General features: G+C 48.6%; 1 protein-coding gene across 2 annotated transcripts in view; it reads left to right on the plus strand.

The window, feature by feature from the left end:
• The first annotated feature begins 1,042 nt into the window (after positions 1-1,042).
• Alg1 (ALG1, chitobiosyldiphosphodolichol beta-mannosyltransferase) overlaps positions 1,043-18,043 on the plus strand; it is a 68,355-nt gene continuing 51,354 nt past the window's right edge. The window contains exons 1-4 of one of the 2 annotated variants that reach the window (XM_089587149.1): positions 1,043-1,131; positions 3,210-3,354; positions 4,725-4,892; positions 13,690-13,851. In XM_089587149.1, coding sequence (XP_089443275.1) covers positions 1,112-1,131; positions 3,210-3,354; positions 4,725-4,892; positions 13,690-13,851 — 495 coding nt within the window. In that variant the 5' untranslated portion in view covers positions 1,043-1,111. Of the gene's footprint in view, positions 1,132-3,209; positions 3,355-4,538; positions 4,640-4,724; positions 4,893-13,689; positions 13,852-18,043 lie in introns of those variants that run through there. The other variant, XM_089587150.1, reaches the window with a different exon arrangement.

Genomic DNA, 18,043 nt, shown 5'->3' on the forward strand with positions numbered 1-18,043 from the left:
AGTTCGTGGCCAATGTAGCTTTCGCTACAATAGCGTCTTCCATAAATCACACCTGTGCTCACTGGTTCTCATTGGTGCTCACCGGTGCGTACTTTTGTCTTCGATAAACTGCGCCTTTGCGCATAGGGATCGGTGACCCTGCGCACCGCAATGGTTTTGGGGCAACTCCGGTGCAAGTTAATCGAACATGACATAAGCTGATACCACGCCGCTATAACTTGCCGCCCTTCGACATTGCTGAAGCGACGCCACGCACAATGTTTAATATAAGTCTTTGGCTCTAAGGACGTGAATCACAAATAGGGAATGGATGTATACTGGCGCAGCACCCTTCGTACTAAAGGTGTCGATAAACACAAGCGTACGTCGTTGGAAGAGCGGCGGAGCTCAAAACGGCAGCGAGCATGTTTAGACATGTTGAGCTAGGGCTGTGTGGTAGAACAGCGTATAGCGCAAAGCAACCCCCCCCCCCCCCCCCCCCCCCGTATTGTGTCCAGGCCTGCTGCTTTGTCCGCCCGGCTAGTCTTGGTGCTAATCTTTGTAAGGTGGCCCGACGGCACACTCTTCTGGGGGGTCCTCAGTTAGTTCACCACTCTCCCTGTGCTCAAAGGCGGAACCGCTACCCTTACAAAATTTCTTTAGAAAGTCTATAGACTGTCCATAGACTTTTGTCTATTAAGTCTACAGATTTTCTATAGACAAATCTTATAGACTTGTCCAAATGCAATACACATCCTATAGACAATTTATAGATTTATGGTCATACGACTTTTTTTCTATACACAGTCTATATACTACGCACTGATAAAACGAAATATCTACAGGAAGGCAATGGAGTCTATGAGTATATGAAGTCCATAGACAGTCTATGGACCATTCTCATGAGGGATATATACCCACTCAATCGAGGTTCACGTGACCTCAGTTCAGTGAACGTAATGAGCCAGCGATTCTGTGAGCATACTGGTCTACCACCATCGCTCTCTCGTGCGTTCTTCGATGGCAGATATTCCGCGGCACGACGCACGGCGCTCCCATCCTGGAACCTGACTGGACATTCATCCACACGGCAGCAATCTGGCCCGGCGGTGATGCCTACATTCCAGAGAAGATGGTCTCCGACATTCTCAAGTGCGTTTGCTCAAGTGTGCCAACTTGAGCTATCAGTATAGGAACTTGAGGCGTCGTTAAAATGGTTCCATGGCGCCACATATAAAAATTAGAATCTGTTGAATTTGGAACGGACATGACTTGCAGAATCATGTCCATCGGACGTACAGAGGGCAAAATCCTTGTCTAGAACACGTTCTGGTCGTGTTTTGGGCTGAACACGCGATATCTATAAATAACATTTGGTTAAATATGGTCTGGGTGTAAGCATGTGCTGTTAAACTTACAGGATTTCGTTGTAATTTTTTGACTTCCTGGCCGCATCGGCTTTGAAAGGTGCGGAAGAGACATTTCCTTCTAGACATGCGTTTTTCCCTCTGTACGTGTGTGTGTGTGTGTTTGTGCGGGGGGGGGGGGGGGTTGGTTCTATCCAAAAGGAATCAAGCAGCCCGTGTACATGACAACATACAGCAAGCACAGGGGCATGATAGTTCATACATATCATACATACATTTTTACATAGCTTCATACATTCGACCAAGCACTAAAATGAATAAATTACAGAAACACATGAGGAGATAATTCAGCATTCGTTGTCCATAGTTAGTGGACAGGCGCAGAATTTCGCATTGTTGAAGTTGGCGAACGTCGTGCACGTATTTTAAAAAATTAGTTTGCGATACTGCTGAGAACAGTGTTGTTTCTTTTAGTGCCTGCTTGAAGTGCAGATGGTGCGTCCTAGCTAGACAAATACCCCACACTGGCCGCATCGAGACTGTATTAAGTAGACTGGATGCCTGAGAGCCGACCGATCTGCTTGAGCAGGCTCATCCTGAGTACCATGAGCTTGCTCGAATATACGGTGTATGACGCATAAAAAATGAACCAAGAGCGCTTTGTCCTCTCTCATATACGCACGCACATATCATGCCACGCTATTAATGCGAAAATTACGCTCACGATGCAGTTCGTTTACTCTGAACGGAACACCTGCAGACGGTGCCGATACGCGACTATATACTCTTCACCCTTTTCTTCTCGAAGAATTACCCGTCTTCGCGTGCATTTCTCTACCCTCGTTTCTAAAGCAGTCGAGAATGATGTCCTAGCTGTTCTACACCAGGTAGATATGACTTACTATCACAGGAAATTGATAATGATCAATGTCAGGATCATTATCTGTGTCAGAATCAGTCATGTTTGAAATTGATGGTGAAGGTAGCGCTAACGACGAGGACGAAAGGAACAAGCAAGGCACGATAAAACCTTCACCATAATTCTGATTCAACTTGCCAAGCCACCGTAACGCATATTTCGAAGCTTGTGCGATTTGATAGCTGTCAAGGGGGGAACTGTGCTATATTTCCGTATACTATAAGTAATTGTGTTCCCATCGTCGTTCTCGTTTTCTCGCGCTGTAAATTTTTCTAGTGTATTTTTCTCAATTTTGAGTTCGTGACTATTCATTTAATGCACAACTACATCTGTTTTTCTTCTTTCACTTAGTGCCTTCCACATTGGCTGTGGCTTCCGAATTAACTACGACTTTGTGACTATTTCGTGAGAGTTCGTAAAGGCTATTCACAACAAGGTTGCAACAGCGGTAGACAACGGACAAAGAATAGTCAAGACAAACAACTCGGTGGCTGTTCTCTCATTCGCATTTTGCGCTATTGCAAGCATGATTAGTTCAAACCAACTTGGCCAACTTTATATCCTTCTGAATGTGTGCGTGTGTGTGCCTGATTTTGCTGTATTTTATGGCTGTTCCGTGTGTTGTTTGAATGATTCATCACCTGACTACAGCACTTATAGTGCTTGATTTCGTTGTACGCCCCCCCCCCCCCCCTGCAATAATGCCTTCGGGCGCTGCAGGTATCTGTGAATAAATAAATAAATAAATGAAGTGGGACACTAATGATCAACAGCAGTATCGTCGGCGGGACCCAATGATCACCAAAACTCCATGGGACGTCCTGGGGACGTTCCGAACGTCCCAAAGGCGTCCAGTGCAGTTTCAGTGCCCAATGGGGATTCCGTGTCATGTTCGACGGGTCAGCTGCTTATCCAGAAAAAAAAAAATGCGTAAAACAACGCAGGGAAGCCGACATAGTCGGAATCAGCACGAGCAATAGCACGGACGAGCCGAACATTCTGATGTCCCGGGTGAGGAACACAGCCACCTACCAGGCCGCATCTCCGCCCAACCCGATCATGCCGCCTGGCCCGAACACTCGAGGCATGGTGAGAAAGCATCGCTGCTATAAACGAGCAGCGACCAATTTTTCGCCCTGTTCTTTATTTGTAGTGATGTTCAAGACATTTGTAATCATGGATCGCCAACTGAGATCCGTCTGCGTCAGGTAAAAAAATTGCGAGGACACTTTGGCAACTAGTTTTGAGAGGCGAAAGCCGAGGACACTATGCCATGACAACTTCCGGTGGATCTGACGTCACACCGTTCCCGTGGCTATATCGATACCCAAATTATACATCTTTCGGGGATCTTAAGTGTTAATTACGCTTCATTACACATTTTTCCGTCTAATTTGACACAAATTCGACGTTTCTTCGACCATTCTGTGACAATTTTCACAGTGCCGTGACGACTTCCGGTGGATGTCACGTCACGCCGTTCCCGTGGCTATATCAACGTCCGCGCTATTTCGACGCAATTTCGCCATTTTTGCCTCTAATTAATTAATTAATCTACAGTTATTAAACTTGGCTTCTAGGTTTATTTTTTCTCTTCTATTTGAAGCAACCATTTGTTTTCTACTATCTCTTCTAGTTACCGAGTTAACGCGAGTTAAACGCTGCCAAAGGTGTGACACCATCTGCTTACGGACGACAGTATGAGCCATTAAAGGCTTTCGCCTTAGAGTTGGGCGTACGCAGTAAGCTGGCGCACGCATCGCTTACTGCGTTGCGTACGCTGTATGTAGTGGAAGCATGACACTTTTAGCTGGCCGTGCCGTAGCGTCCCTCAGGAAGCGGTAGCGCCATCTAGTGACAAGGCGTCTAAGCACATCAACGCTGTGTTGAAGAAATTTTCATCCGTAATTACTGATAACTAGGGTGGGTGCACTGCGAGTCTTTTTCGTTCCAAGAAGAAAAACTATGCAAATAGAACAAAATGTAACAAATGACTAAAAGCTAGACAACTGCTTCGCCAGGTGTCGTTCTTGCGAGGTAAACACAGGGCATTTAGTTAGGCCTAAGAGCTTGAAAATCGACAAATGATCTGAAAAACAGGGGCTAGTTATCACTTATACCTCTACGCGTGGGCGAGTGTGCGCGAAATAAAAGCGAACCGCTACCATTTGAGCGAGCTGTCGCGTCGAAGAATCCAGCGGTGACATGCATTTATTCCGAAGCGGGCGAGCAGGGCGCCGCCATCCTGTCAATGCAACCCGTAACGTGCCCGTAGTGCACGCACGCAACGACACGATACGTGCGTACGTACGCAAGCGGCCCAGCGGTACGGAACGTTCTGCGCATGCGCACTCGCGACCCGCAACGTTCCTGCGTACGTAAGCCCGTTCCGTACGGCCAACTAAAAGTGTCTAGTATAAATTCCAATGCGCGCTCTCCCGATTGTGGCCGCAACGCAGCTGGACATCCTGGCGGAGTTCCCGCGTTGGAAGCAGGTTTTCGGTCGGTCCCGGCTCTGCTTCTCCGTCACCACCGCCATCAACTACGCGTACACGAGCGTCGACGGCATCGACTTCGTCCGGCCGATTCGCAACACGGAGGACGTGCAGCGCTACAGCCGCAGGCGGGTCAGTGAGTCCCCCCATCGGACTAAAGCTCAGCGCTTTACCTTTTCTCACTGTGTGACAGCACCCCAGCAAACCAAAAACTCTCAGAGACGTCTAGCTAGACGTCTCTGAGAGGTTTTTGGTTTGCTGGGACATAACAAGGATCGGGCTGGCAGACAAAGATGTCTTGTTGAAACGTTGTCGAGGAATGCGGCTTGTCTTCATGTCACCGGTCGAAGGGTTTTAAGGCGGAAGCCTTTAATGCCTCGTCGTTGTAAGCAGGAGTTGACGACAGAAATTTCACGCTTTTCAATTGGTCGAAATGGTCGTGACGTCGCACTGCGCGAATTTCAAACGGGGTGAATTGTACTTTGGCTAGTAACCATGCAACCAATTAAAGGGATCGTATAGTGATGCTCCAAGTGGGACTGACTTTAGTTAACTGCTTAATTAACCAATTAGTCTAATTAACCTTTATAGTGAGACCAGATAAGTAAATAATAAGAGCGCTAGCCTCCATCAGGGTAGGCGAGAGGCACTAGCGAGCTATTAAACCAAAACATACAGCAACCGCTCCGATATCCTTTATGACGACGCGTCACAAAATTCGAAACCAGGATATTTCATAGCACTCGCAGCCTATGAAGACGGCACAGTGGGGGCCGCCGCCACTATCTGAACTAATTCGCGTGCAGAGGCGGAAGGAGCCGCCATCGCACTTGCTCTGGCCCACTCCACCATTGACAAAAACGTCTGCTTCACCCGTGACCGAGAGTAGAGTAAGCATGAAATGCAGGACGATGCAGAAGCGTACGCGGACACGACGAGACGCAGGCCTGACAAGAATGTATATGCAGCGCGTTCGAAACTGTCTAAAGTGCGTAGAGGCGAAAGCGTTTTCCGCACCACCTTGCCTATGTGACACTGGTGACGTCACCAGTGGATTACGTCGCTCATAATTGATGACGTAGTAATGACAAATTACTAATTGGTGAATAATTACTGATTAATGACTAAATACTAACTAACTGCTAATTAACGACGCTTAAGCTTCGCCTTTAGGAGTGGAACGCGACAGCGTGTTGTAGCGCTGCCAGGCAGTCCACGGAACGCCACCACCCGTTCGGCGCGATGCCTTGCCCTTTGAACGCGACGCTTGCAGAAGCGTACGCTGACACGACGAGACGCAGGCCTGACAAGAATGTATATGCAGCGCATTCGAAACTGTCTAAAGTGCGTAGAGGCGAAAGTGTTTTCCGCACCACTTTGCCTATGATGATGATGATGATAACTTTATTTTCCGCCAGATAAGGAAGCCCCCTACTCTCCGTCCCCGGCACGCAGGCCTTGGTGACGGGGTCCGGGACCTCCGCGATTAGAAGCAGGCGAAGAGGTCTTGACTCCTCGCGGCTTCTTCGCCAGGCGGATGGCTTGTTGCTGATAAGCAGGGGCCTCGCTCCGCAGCAGGGCTTCCCAGGTTTCTCTACAATTTATGTTTTCGTTAGCCCCCGGGGAGCTAGCGCATTCCCAGATTATGTGGTCGAGTGTCCCTCTCGCCCCTCAGTGCTTGCACTTATCGTTTTCTTTGTTATCTCTATGAACATGATACGCCCAGACCGGGTTTATGAAGTTCCCAGCTTGGAGGCGTCGCCATACGATTGCGTCCCTATTGTTTAGACTTTTATTCTGTGGTGGTACCAGTCTCATCTGTAACCTATAATTTTCAACAATTTCCGTATAATTTTGCAGACGCTCGTCCATGTTCCGGCAGTCGGGCGGCTCCACAGCTACCCGTAAGTAGAGAGCTCGGGCTAACTCGTGGGCCGCGTCGTTGCCAGGAATGGACACGTCTGCGGGAGTCCAAATTAGGCTAACTTTTCTGTTTAGCTGTCTTCTGGCCAGAATCCTTGCCGCTTCCGGCGAGATCCTACCCTTTCCAAAGTTATAGATGGCCGTTTTGCTATCTCTAATTGTTCCAACGCAAGCGAGCGCTATCGCAACTTCTTCAGCTGTTTCCGCGTTGCGGCTTCTAATGGTGGCTGCCGATACGGGGGCACCGCGGCCGTCGACCACTGAGGCGACCGCCGCACCCGACTTGCCACTTGCTGCGTCCACGTACGCAACGGACTTGCGGTCCATCGGATCGAAGCGTCTGATAAGTGCTTCTGCTCTCTTACGAGGGATGCATCTTACGAGGTAGTGGGGGAATGATTAGATTTTCTCGGCAGTCCTGCGGAATACTCGATTTGACTCGTAGTCCTTTATGTGTTTGCAGGCCTACCATTTCAAGGATGGCTCTGCCTGTGATTGTTCGGCTTACTATTTCGAGCTGTGAAATTCTGAGAGCCTCCGCTATTTCGTCCCAGGTATTGTGCACTCCCATAGAGAGCAGCTTCTCTGTGGAGGTGCTAATAGGTAAGCCCAGGGACCTCTTTATACACCGTCGAATGAGCGAGTCTAGTTTCTTCTTCTCCTCAGCCCTAATGTTTAAGAAAGGTGTGGCATAACTCACGCGGCTTATTACGTATGCTTGAGTTAGTTTAAGCAAGCTTCTTTCCTTCAGGCCTCGTCCTTTCAGCGCGACCCTTCTAAATATGCCAAGGGCCTGCGTGGCAAACCCTTCGAGCCTTTTGACGACCCGATCATTATATCCATTATCCTGAATAAATAGCCCTAAGATTCTGATTTAATCTACCTTTGGAACTGGTTTCCCCACTACTTTAATGTCAAATTTCCAGTTGCGCTTGCATCGGAGTGACTTCGGGTTATAGACGAATAATTCTAATTTTTGCGGAGAGCATGAGAGACCCCTACTGGCAGCATAGTCGACAACAGTGTCCGCCGCAGCCTGCAGGCGCTCCTCGATACTCGCATCGCTCCCCTGGTTAATCTAGAGGTTGATGTCATCCGCATACATACTGAAATTTAGCCCCTCTATGCTCAGCAGAGCTTCGGGGAGGGCCCTCATTGCCACGTTGACGAGGAACGGGGAGAGAACCGAGCCCTGCAGCGTGCCCCTGCTCCCTAACTTGGTGTGCGAGACTCGATGTCTTGGAACTTCATGCAGGCAGTTCTGCCTGACAGAAAGTCCTTGATGTAATCGTATGTTCGCGCACCTACCCCAATTTCATGGAGACCTCGGAGGATTGCTTCGTGTTTGACATTATCAGAAGCCTTTGTCAAGTCTAGGCAGAGAATTACTTTGCCGTCTATAGAACGCGAATCGATTATGTCATGTTTCAGTCGGAGCATAACGTCCTGCGTGCACAAGCCCGGTCGGAAACCGACCATCTCGTGCGGCCACAGATCGTTTTGCTCCATAAAGCGCGTCAGTCTGGTCTGGACTATTTGCTCCAGCAATTTCCCCTTGCATGAGGTTAGGGAAATAGGTTCTAAATTACTAATTAGTGACTAAGTACTGATTAATGATCGAATACTAATTAACTGTTAATAAAGGACGCTTAAGCTTTATCTTTAGGAGTGGAACGCGATAGCGTGTTGTAGCGCTGCCAGGCAGTCCACGCACCGCCACCACCCGTTCGGCGCGATGCCTTGCCCTTTGAACGCAACGCTTTTTGAGAAAAGGAAATGGGCAGTAATTCTCTGTCATTTCGGTGGACACCCGAACCGCACCGTACAGGAAGGGAGGAACGCCACCACCCGTTCAGCGTGAAGCTACCGGCGCTTGTATGCCGGTCCTGTAGGAGGGCTTCGAGAATTTCGTTAAATCTCGTTAAATCTTGTACGGTGCCCGGATGCTCTCGTTTCGTGTTCGGATGAGTGGAATTCAATGCCCGGATGTTGGCTCTCTGTCTCGGCGTGACGTCACCACAGTGCCGACAACGGGAGCTAAAAGCATTTCATGCTTAAAACCGATTAGGAAATTCGTCGAGTTGGGGAATCGAACCGGGGTCTCCAGAGTGCGAGACGAGCATGCTATCCACTCCGCCATGCCATCTCGATGGTTTGGAATAAACAAAGGCGCGTCTAGTGAATACGGTGTCTTCGTTCACTCCCATCGTCCTCCCGTCCCGTTACGGCGAGGTTGAGGTGTCCACCGAGACATGCGAGACAGATACATTTCCTTTCCTCAAAAACCAATTTACCGACGAGCACGGCGTAATGGGCGATGGCGTTCCGTGGACTCCCGGCAGCGTTGCAAGACGCTGTCGCGTTCCAGGCGAAGCTTAACATCTTAACCACACATCAGTGACACAAGCAGCAGCACCGCGCTTAAGGCTCTCGTCTCACCGCACTTTAGGTCAACAAAGCGGCCCCCTGAATTTTTTTCGCAACACCGTATCTACAGTCGGAGCCTAAGGTGGCAAAGGTTTCCAATCTGATCGCACTGTCCGTTATGGTGGTGATAGTGTGAAGAAGTCCCGAGGGAAATAATGCATGCACACTAAGTACGCATCAGTACAGATAGGGGTAAACGGCCTGCTCTCTAGCGTCCTCCCTAATTAAGGTTCGAAATACTGAGCTAGATATGGGGAAGATTTTCAACCCAAAAAATACGGAATACTTACAGTTGACAGCTGGACCATGTTTGGGTAGATTTTCGTCCCCCAAAATACGTAGTCCCTAGGGTTGGCAACAGGAGTAGAATTGGGGCAAATTTTCACCCAGAAAAACACGCAGTACTTACGGCTGCAATGAAAGCAAGTTCGGGTAGCTTTTAACCCCTCAAAATACGGGGTGCTTACCGTTGACAGCGGGAGCAGGTTCGGGGTAGATTTTCACCCCAAAAAAATGCGGAGTACTTAGGGTTGACAACGGAAGCAAGTTTGAGGTAGATTTTCACCCTAAAAAATAGAGTACTTATGGTTGACAGTAGCGGGGCATGATTTCACTCCCCAAAATGCGGAGTACTTAGGGTCGACAGCGGGAGCAGATTTGGACGGTCAATGTACGATGCTTTTGCTGTTATCCATGGGAGGTTTTAACCGCGGCGGTGGCCAGTGCTTTTAGATTCCATTGTACTTTGTAATTACAAACAGCACTTCGCCGCTAGGGGCCTCGTTTCGTTTCCTTCGAGTAAGACTACACGCTATGCCATTGCTGCGGCTGTGTATGCGTGACTCCACCATCTCGCAACGTCGGCATCCAGGAAGAGGAGGTGAAGACAGCGGTTCGCTTTTCTATACGGCGCTTTCACCGTTTCTTACGACGCTGCTTCAAATGCTAACGATTTGGGCGGAGCTTTGCTAGTTAGTATATCGCAACTATTAGGTTCGATTGCACTTTGTTCTTAATTACAAAGCTCAATCGAACCCGAGAGGTACGATATACCATCTAGCACTGTTCCGTTCACAGCTTTTGCGAAGTAGTGCTGTAAAGAACTGGGCGAGAACGCTTTACAGAAAATTGCATCAAACCGCCGACTACAGCTCCTTCTCCTGGATTCCGTTGCGGTAAAATTAACGAGCATACGTCAATGCGATGTGAACGTCAATCAGGTTCGAATTCAGGCACTTGAGAAACCTTGGACAAAGACAATTGCTGTGAGGCGCACGATAGGCCAAATTAATTTTTTTTTTCCCCTGTAACCATCGGATTTTATAATAAGCGACCAGTTTTCTTTCTTTAAGCCGATAATTAGCGACGCCGCATACCCCGTTCTGCGACCATGCACGAAGGTAACAGTAGCTGAGAACGTTACTCACGTAGAAACTGAAATGAGACGAACGCCTAAGAGAGCGTTAAAAACAAAAATGGCAAAAGCTATCCCCGCTTCTAACGGCAAATTTCAGCAGAGGACGTCAGCAGACATGTACAGAAGGGTTAGAGTGGTGCTTAGAGGAGCGAAGAAAGGCGAAATTTTAACTGGTACTGGGATTTACCGTTAACAGGTACTGGGATTTACTGTCAGTGCTAGCGCTCGAGTACAGGCGCATGCTCATACGAACAACAAAAGTGCTAACAACGTGCCTAAACAACCTATAACTGCGTTAATATTACGCTGTGCTACGCAGCACACTGCTCCAGCACTCTAAGCAAGCCTGATATGATTGAAACAGCGCAAGGCCGAAGGCCGAAGTTTTGTTGAAGAAACTGAAATGTTCCTGAATGTCAAACAAGTAAGCGAGTAGCAGCCATTCCCTATATCCACAAGATATCACAATTTGAATAGTGTTGGTAAAACAGTCTGAGTGGATGTGGTTTTTTCGGCCCCCGTTAAGTTATCAAGCTTGTGTATGTGTGTCAACAACTCAGGAAAACTACCCCCTATTGCCCGAAAAATCATTAGTGCAAATTCGTGAAGTGTCAAAAAAATGTCGTGTATTCCATTCCTCTCACTTGTAATAGGTTTTATATTGGCCAGAGAGGACAGTGCTTAAATGATAAGCTCAGGCAGCACCGCAACAATGTTGATAGCAAAAAGTCTCGTAACCTTAGCATGCATTGCCGTGAGTGCTATTACAGTTTAATTTTTGCCGAGTTGTTGCTAGGAACAAAGACCAGCTGTGCCGGTAACTAATCGAGGCTTCGAATATCAAGAAGTATGGTGATACATTTGAGTAAGTGCTGCATCAGTATCTTTATCGCAAAAAGAACTTCGCTTCCTGAATTGCACATCTTAGCTTGTGTTGGCTTGCATGGATTCGGGTGCATGAACGAGCTCTATGCGGTGTTTTCTATTTTGGTGCCTGAATGTATTTATACGCGCAGCGTGCCAAATAAATGTCTGTGGTTAGTTCAGCGCTGTGTTGTCCGTTTCCTTCTTTCTTCCGCTCTCTTCTTTGGCCTTCGGCCTTGCGCTGTTTAATCATACACTGAATAACCAACTCGCCCATCAGTTCATGCTTTCTAAACAAGCCTGTTCACGTCTCTTTTGCACAAAGCTACTAAACCCCAAAAACACTTGGCATGGATTTTACCGAGATGGATGCAAGATTGGGCTTTAAGCATACCTCTGAGGGCAGCTTTCGTTGAAGCGAGCTTGTTGCCAGGCCAGGGTTGCAATCCGTTTGTAACGGTCGAATTCTAGAACGTTCCTTCCTTTGGTCAGTTTCTAAATATGCCCTACTAAAGAAGAGGCTTTAGTGAGGCCTGCCTTGGAGCGCCGTTTTCTCGAGGTAGGCGCCACACTTCATGCTCTCTAAACCTCGCTCGGTGACCAGTACGGTAGCTTCACTGCAAAACTCGTTCTGCACTCTAAACACAAATACACCTATGTGGGAGTAAAAAGGGAGCAAGCTGTCCTTTAGCGCACACCCTTTTTAAAGTGTGCGCTTGCGACGCCGAGTACACAATGGCAGAGCAAAATGAGCGCACATATGCTCGCGTACCTCAAAACAAATACAGGATTATAGATGTGTACTTGCTTTTTTTTGTTCAGTTTAGAAAAATATGTTCATATCCGGATCATTATATATTTACCGCAGATCCGGATCATGAGAGGGAAATAACTAGAAGAATAAGAATGGGGTGGAGCGGATATGGCAGGTTCTCTCAGATCATGAATGGTAGCTTACCAATATCCCCGAAGAGAAAAGTATACAACAGCTGTATCCTACCGGTACTCACCTATGGGGCAGAAACGTGGAGGCTAACAAAGAGGGTTCAGCTTAAGTTGAGAACAACGCAGCGAGCTATGGAAAGGAAAATGATAGGTGTAACGTTAAGAGATCGGAAGAGGGCGGAGTGGGTGAGGGAACAAACGCGGGTTAATGACATCCTAGTTGAAATGCAAGAAGATGACTACACCCACTGCAGGGCAGTGGGTGTAGTCATCTTCTTGCATCTAGTTTGCCTTATTAGGTTGCAAGAGGAAGAAGTGGGCTTGGGCAGGGCATGTAATGCGAAGGCAAGATAACCGCTGGTCCTTAAGGGTAACGGAGTGGATTCCAAGAGAATACAAACGTAGCAGGGGACGGCAGAAACTTAGGTGGGTGGATGAGATTAAGAAGTTTGCGGGGATACAGTGGCCGCAACTGGCAAAGGACAGGGTTAATAGGAGAGACATGGGAGAGGTCTTTGCCCTGCAGTGGGCGTAGTCAGGCTGATGAGGATGATTTCTATTATTAGGCCCATATTCTAGACACCAAACGCGTGCTAGCAGTTCGTCGCTCCCAGTGCCGCCTTACACAAGGGGAAGCTAAGGACAGTTTTGAAGATTAGATGGCTTCCTTCAATGCTTCCTTGAGTTAAGGGTGCATGGAGGGTTCCTCATCTGAGGTAAGGAAACCGTGCAACCTGGTGAATGATCTGAAATTTTGCCCTAAAGTGAAGACACGCCGGCGGAGGCGTGGCTAGTGACGTCATACAACGTGACTCGCTGTGGAGAGGCGCCGCAGCTGCGCTCACTCGGAGCCTCGCCGCTGCTGTACCATGTGACCTAGCGGGGTTATAACAGCTGCTTCGCTGGCGCTCGATCGCTGTCTCGCCATGGCGGAGGCGCGCACCGCACCGACTCCAGCGCCAAACTATACCTAACCATGTTTAACGGAGCTTTAGCTCGTATCACTTTAGGTTTAACAAGCGTTAAACCTCTGCTAGTTTTTTTTTTGTAGCGAGAGCTACACTACGCCAGCTCTTCGAGCCTTCAGCGTGGCACCCCTTGAGTTCCGTGGCGGCGCCGTGGCCTTGAGCCGGTTGGTCACGTGGTGCGGAGCAGCTGCTGCAACAGCTGTGCGCATGCGCCCTGTCGAGTGGGGGAGGGGGAGTGGAGACGGGGAGAGGGGTCGCAGCTTCATAAGGAGGCGGCTCAGCGGAGCTCTCGCGTCACTCAAGGTTTAACCAGCGCTAAAATACAGCCAGTTTTTTTGTGGTTGTTGTTGAGCGACTGTTATGTCGAGACCGCGCGCGTGCGCAGTTCACCTTCCACAACGCCACGGCCAAGTACCCAGTGGAGGAACACAACATGGTCTACTACTATGACAACGTCACGCACACCCACTACTGGCGCTATCCCGGCCCCTCCGGTCAGCTGCTGAGGTTCTTCGCCTACGACGATGCCGTGACGCTGAAGTACAAGGTGGGTGATTTCTTTGGCTCGTACTGCACGAGTATATCGGGGCTAGACATCGGCTGGCATACACAGGATGTTTCACCAATGACTTTACAAAATTTTTAAATATAGGCTTTTCGAATTAAAAGATGGTTTTTTGGCATAACCTTGTCAACGTGTATTACAACACAATACAACTAAGATGTGCTAACTAGCAGACTAGTTAACTAATATTTAATACTCAACTTTTTAGGTATTAGTGTCAGACTGCTCAAAGACTGAGAGGCGCGTAGCCCACCGTAAGTAATATCCATATCAGTTTTTAGGTTCTCGAAAACGCATTCACCTTCGGCGCTGTGGCCCAAGAAATTTTGGCTGCGTCGCGCCAAAAACATGCGCTTTCGAGAAAAGGGAATCGCTCCATATTGCACGTAACTCGTCGAAATAGCCAAAATTTGTGCGTGAGATTTATGCGTAGCCCCCTCTCTCTTTACTGATACGTTCCGTATTAGCCAGGCATTTGTAATTACGAAAATGTTCTGATAAAGGGTTGTTGATAACAGGCCTCGTTCTCCAGAAAATCCGATGTCGGCCTTGCGAGCGAAAACTCACTGGCATGGCTCTGGCTGGTGGTCCCCAGAGGGCAACCTAGGAGGCAGGTGTCACGTGACCTAGGTCACGTGACCTTGCGACGTCATCGCGACCTGCCCACAGGATAGTGAGCAAACTGCCCAGCGTGGCAGGCGGCAGTTAATTACGTACTAAACGGTCGCTCGGGAAGAGCAGCTTGAGTTGGTTTGGTTTATTGATGTTTAACGTCCCAAAGCGACTCAGGCTATGAGAGACGCCGTAGTGGAGGGCTCCGGAAATTTCGACCACCTGGGGTTCTTTAACGTGCACTGACATCGCACAGTACACGGTCCTCTAGAATTTCTCCTCCGAAGAAATTCAACCGCCGCGGCCGGGATCGAACCCGCGTCTTTCGGGTCAGCAGCCGAGCACCATAACCACTGAGCTACCGCGGCGGCAACAGCTTGAGTTGCTCAAGGCCCCAAGGCCCACCCCGGGAGCATCTGCCGTCGCAGGGCTGTGGCGCATCGCTTAACCGCTGCACCACTGTTGCAGGAGTCGTATGATGACTCCCAGATATCTACGAATTTAAAGATGAGAATGACTAATTCCGCATATACGGGGAATTAAGTAACCTACTACGCTATCGCCTCATACCCTTAAAAGGATACTGAAGAAATATCTTAAAATTGAATCAAAGCACTGAAAATAGACTCTCGGAATGTGATTACACCGAAATCTAGTCGTCAATTCTCATATTTTTCAGCGGGTGGTTTTATTTTCGATGTTTTATGAGCGCGCGCTAAGCCCTCCCGGCCGGCGCGAGGTGAAGTGCATGACGTCATGACACCATGCATGACGTCGTGCAACCGTTAGTGTCACGGGCGATGTCCCTCTGCAGTTCGGGTAGACCAGGCCATAGTGCTCTAGAATATATATTCTAGAGCACTGTAACCAGGCGGTATGGCTTCCAATCTCCGACGCTGCCGACGCAAAACTGGCAAAACCCGCGAGTAGCGATGGCAATCGTGCTCCTGCGGGAACAGTGGGCGCGCGGGTGTTTTGACGTCTAGTCGCAGCTTTCACGGGCGGCCGTCAGGTGCAACTATACGGCAATAAATCGCGAAAAAAAAAACGTTCTATCCGCCTTTTATAGCTAATATGCTCAATTTTAATCAGTTTTATCAATCAGTTTTAGCAGTCAAGCTCTTGTTTGCATGTAAAATATAAGCTCCAAAAGTTTGATTCAGTATCCCTTTAAGGCGTAGCTTGAGCGTCCCCTTCAACCTTTAATGGGACGTGTTGCTGAGTTATCAGGTGACTCATTGTTGAATGCGTCAGTTGGCTAGTTCATGAATCCCTTAACAGGTGGTGCTGAACCCCATGTTTCATTTAAACGGCGCTGCAATTTTTTTAATCGCATGTTCGTGATTGCCTGCATTGAAAAGGCGGCCCACGCAGCCTGAGAGTTGTCGCACTGCACACAGGAATAATTTTACCCAAACGCCCAGCTGTGTGCTGTTTTAACGTGACAGCCTCAGGGTATACCGTTCAGCAGAAAAAGCGGAATCTTCCCATCTGCGTCCCCACGTCACATGGATGGATGGATGGAAAAAACTTTATTGTCAATAATTTGGTGTTCGTGACCCTTACGGGTCACTGGGCGCCGTGGTCGATCCTTGGTCCAGGATGCCGCACTTGACTGCTGCCATCTTGGCTCGGCGCACTAGGAATCGTTGCGCTTCCTCGTCCTCGCTGGCCAGCAAGTGCTCCCACTGCATCACACTCGGGTTTATTCTTGGCTCTAAGTCTGCCTTAGGGCAGGTCCATGTGATATGTTCTAGTGTAGGTTTACCCTGACACCACGGACATTCGTCTGCATATTGTGTAGGGAAAATCTTGTGTAGTTTGTGAAGGTGTGGGTAGGTACCGGTTTGTAGTCTGCGCCAGTCTACCGCCTCCTCTTTGGTGAGCCTTTTGTGTGGGGCTGCGTAGCGTTTCCGCTGACCCCTGTAATGATCGAGTATATCTGAGTACGTGGGGGTAACTGGGTCAAAGGTGCCTGTGGTGCAAAGTGCTGAGTCTGCTCGGTTGACGTATCCTCGAGCTAACTCGTCTGCTGCCACGTTGCCCCTCATCCCCTCATGTCCCGGAACCCACACTATACTATGTTTAGTGTTTTTGTGTCTTCTCGTCGTGTGTAGAATATGATTGGCGATGCTGTCGATCCTGCCTCTTGTGTAGTTTCTACATGCTTGTTTGGAGTCCGTCACTATAGTGAGGTTGTGTCCTGTTGCGTTGCCGTGCGATATTGCCAGAGCAATGGCGGCTTCTTCAGCTGCTTCTATGTTTGGGTTGTTTATCGTTGCGCTGGTTATTTCTTGCCCTCCTTCGTCTGTTACAACGGCGATTGTTTTGCGTTGGTATCGGTACTTTGCTGCGTCCGTGTAGACTACGTTGGGATTGTCGCTTAGTTCCCTGGTGAGTGCTCGGACTCTGGCTTGTCGTCTTTCATGATGTAAATTCGGATCCATATGTCGTGGTATTGGTCTTACCCGGATGTTGTTTCTGTCTTCATTATTAATCTGTTCCTTGTCTCTTTGTGTGCCTAGAGGTAGCCGTAATTTCTCCAGTAGGTGTCTTCCCGTTCTGGTTTGAGTGAGTCTATCTAATTGCGCACTACGTTGCGCTTCTCGTAGTTCGTCGAAGGTGTTTGATACTCCCAGGGCCATTAGTTTTTCGGTTGGTGTGGACATTGGAAGTTTGAGCGCCGTTTTGTACGCTTTGCGTAGTATGGTGTCGATTTGTAGAGTCTCTTGCTTGTTTAGTTCGTGGTAGGGGAGGCTGTACGTAACCCTGCTCGTGACGAGGCTGTCAATGAGTCTTAGGGTGTCCTGTTCTCTCATCCCCTTCTTTCTACTGCTGATTCTTCGCACGATTCTGGCGACTTGCTCTGTTGTATTCTTAATAGAGGCAATGGTTTTGCTACATCGGCCTGTGTTTTGCAGCCACATTCCAAGTACCCTGACTTCCGTTTTCTCAGGTATTGTCTCGTTTCCGAGTTTCAGGATGATTTGGGAGTCGTATTTTCGTGTACCTTTTTTGATTCTTACGTATTCTGATTTTTCTGCTGAGCACGATAATCCTCTGGCCCTGGCGTATTGTTCAGTATGGTCGATCGCTTTTTGTAGCCGCTCTTGTTTAGCTGCTAGGGAGCCTGTGGTTGTCCATATTGTTATGTCATCTGCATACATTGCGTAGCTGATGTTTTCTATTTCGTCCAGTACTTTCGTGAGTCCTATCATCGCTATGTTGAATAGTAGCGGTGATATTACTGAGCCTTGCGGGGTACCCTTCTTTGGCACCGTGAAGCTCTCCGATCTTGTATCTCCGATGCCTATCGTAGCTGTTCGTTCCGTGAGGAAGGCTTTGACATAACGGAAGGCTCTGCTTCCACAGTTTATGTTATTGAGACCTTCCATGATGGCCGCATGTCCCACGTTATCGAAGGCTCCCTTTATGTCGAGTGCTAGCACTATGTGTTCGCCGCTTCTTGGTATTTCAGTGAGGACATCCTCCTTTAATTGTAGGAGTACGTCTTGCGTGGACAGTCCCCTTCTGAAGCCCATTAGGGTAATATCCCTTGTCC

Source organism: Amblyomma mixtum, chromosome 4 (assembly GCF_055824585.1).
Source record: "Amblyomma mixtum isolate Tamu chromosome 4, ASM5582458v1, whole genome shotgun sequence".
NCBI lineage: Eukaryota > Metazoa > Arthropoda > Arachnida > Ixodida > Ixodidae > Amblyomma > Amblyomma mixtum.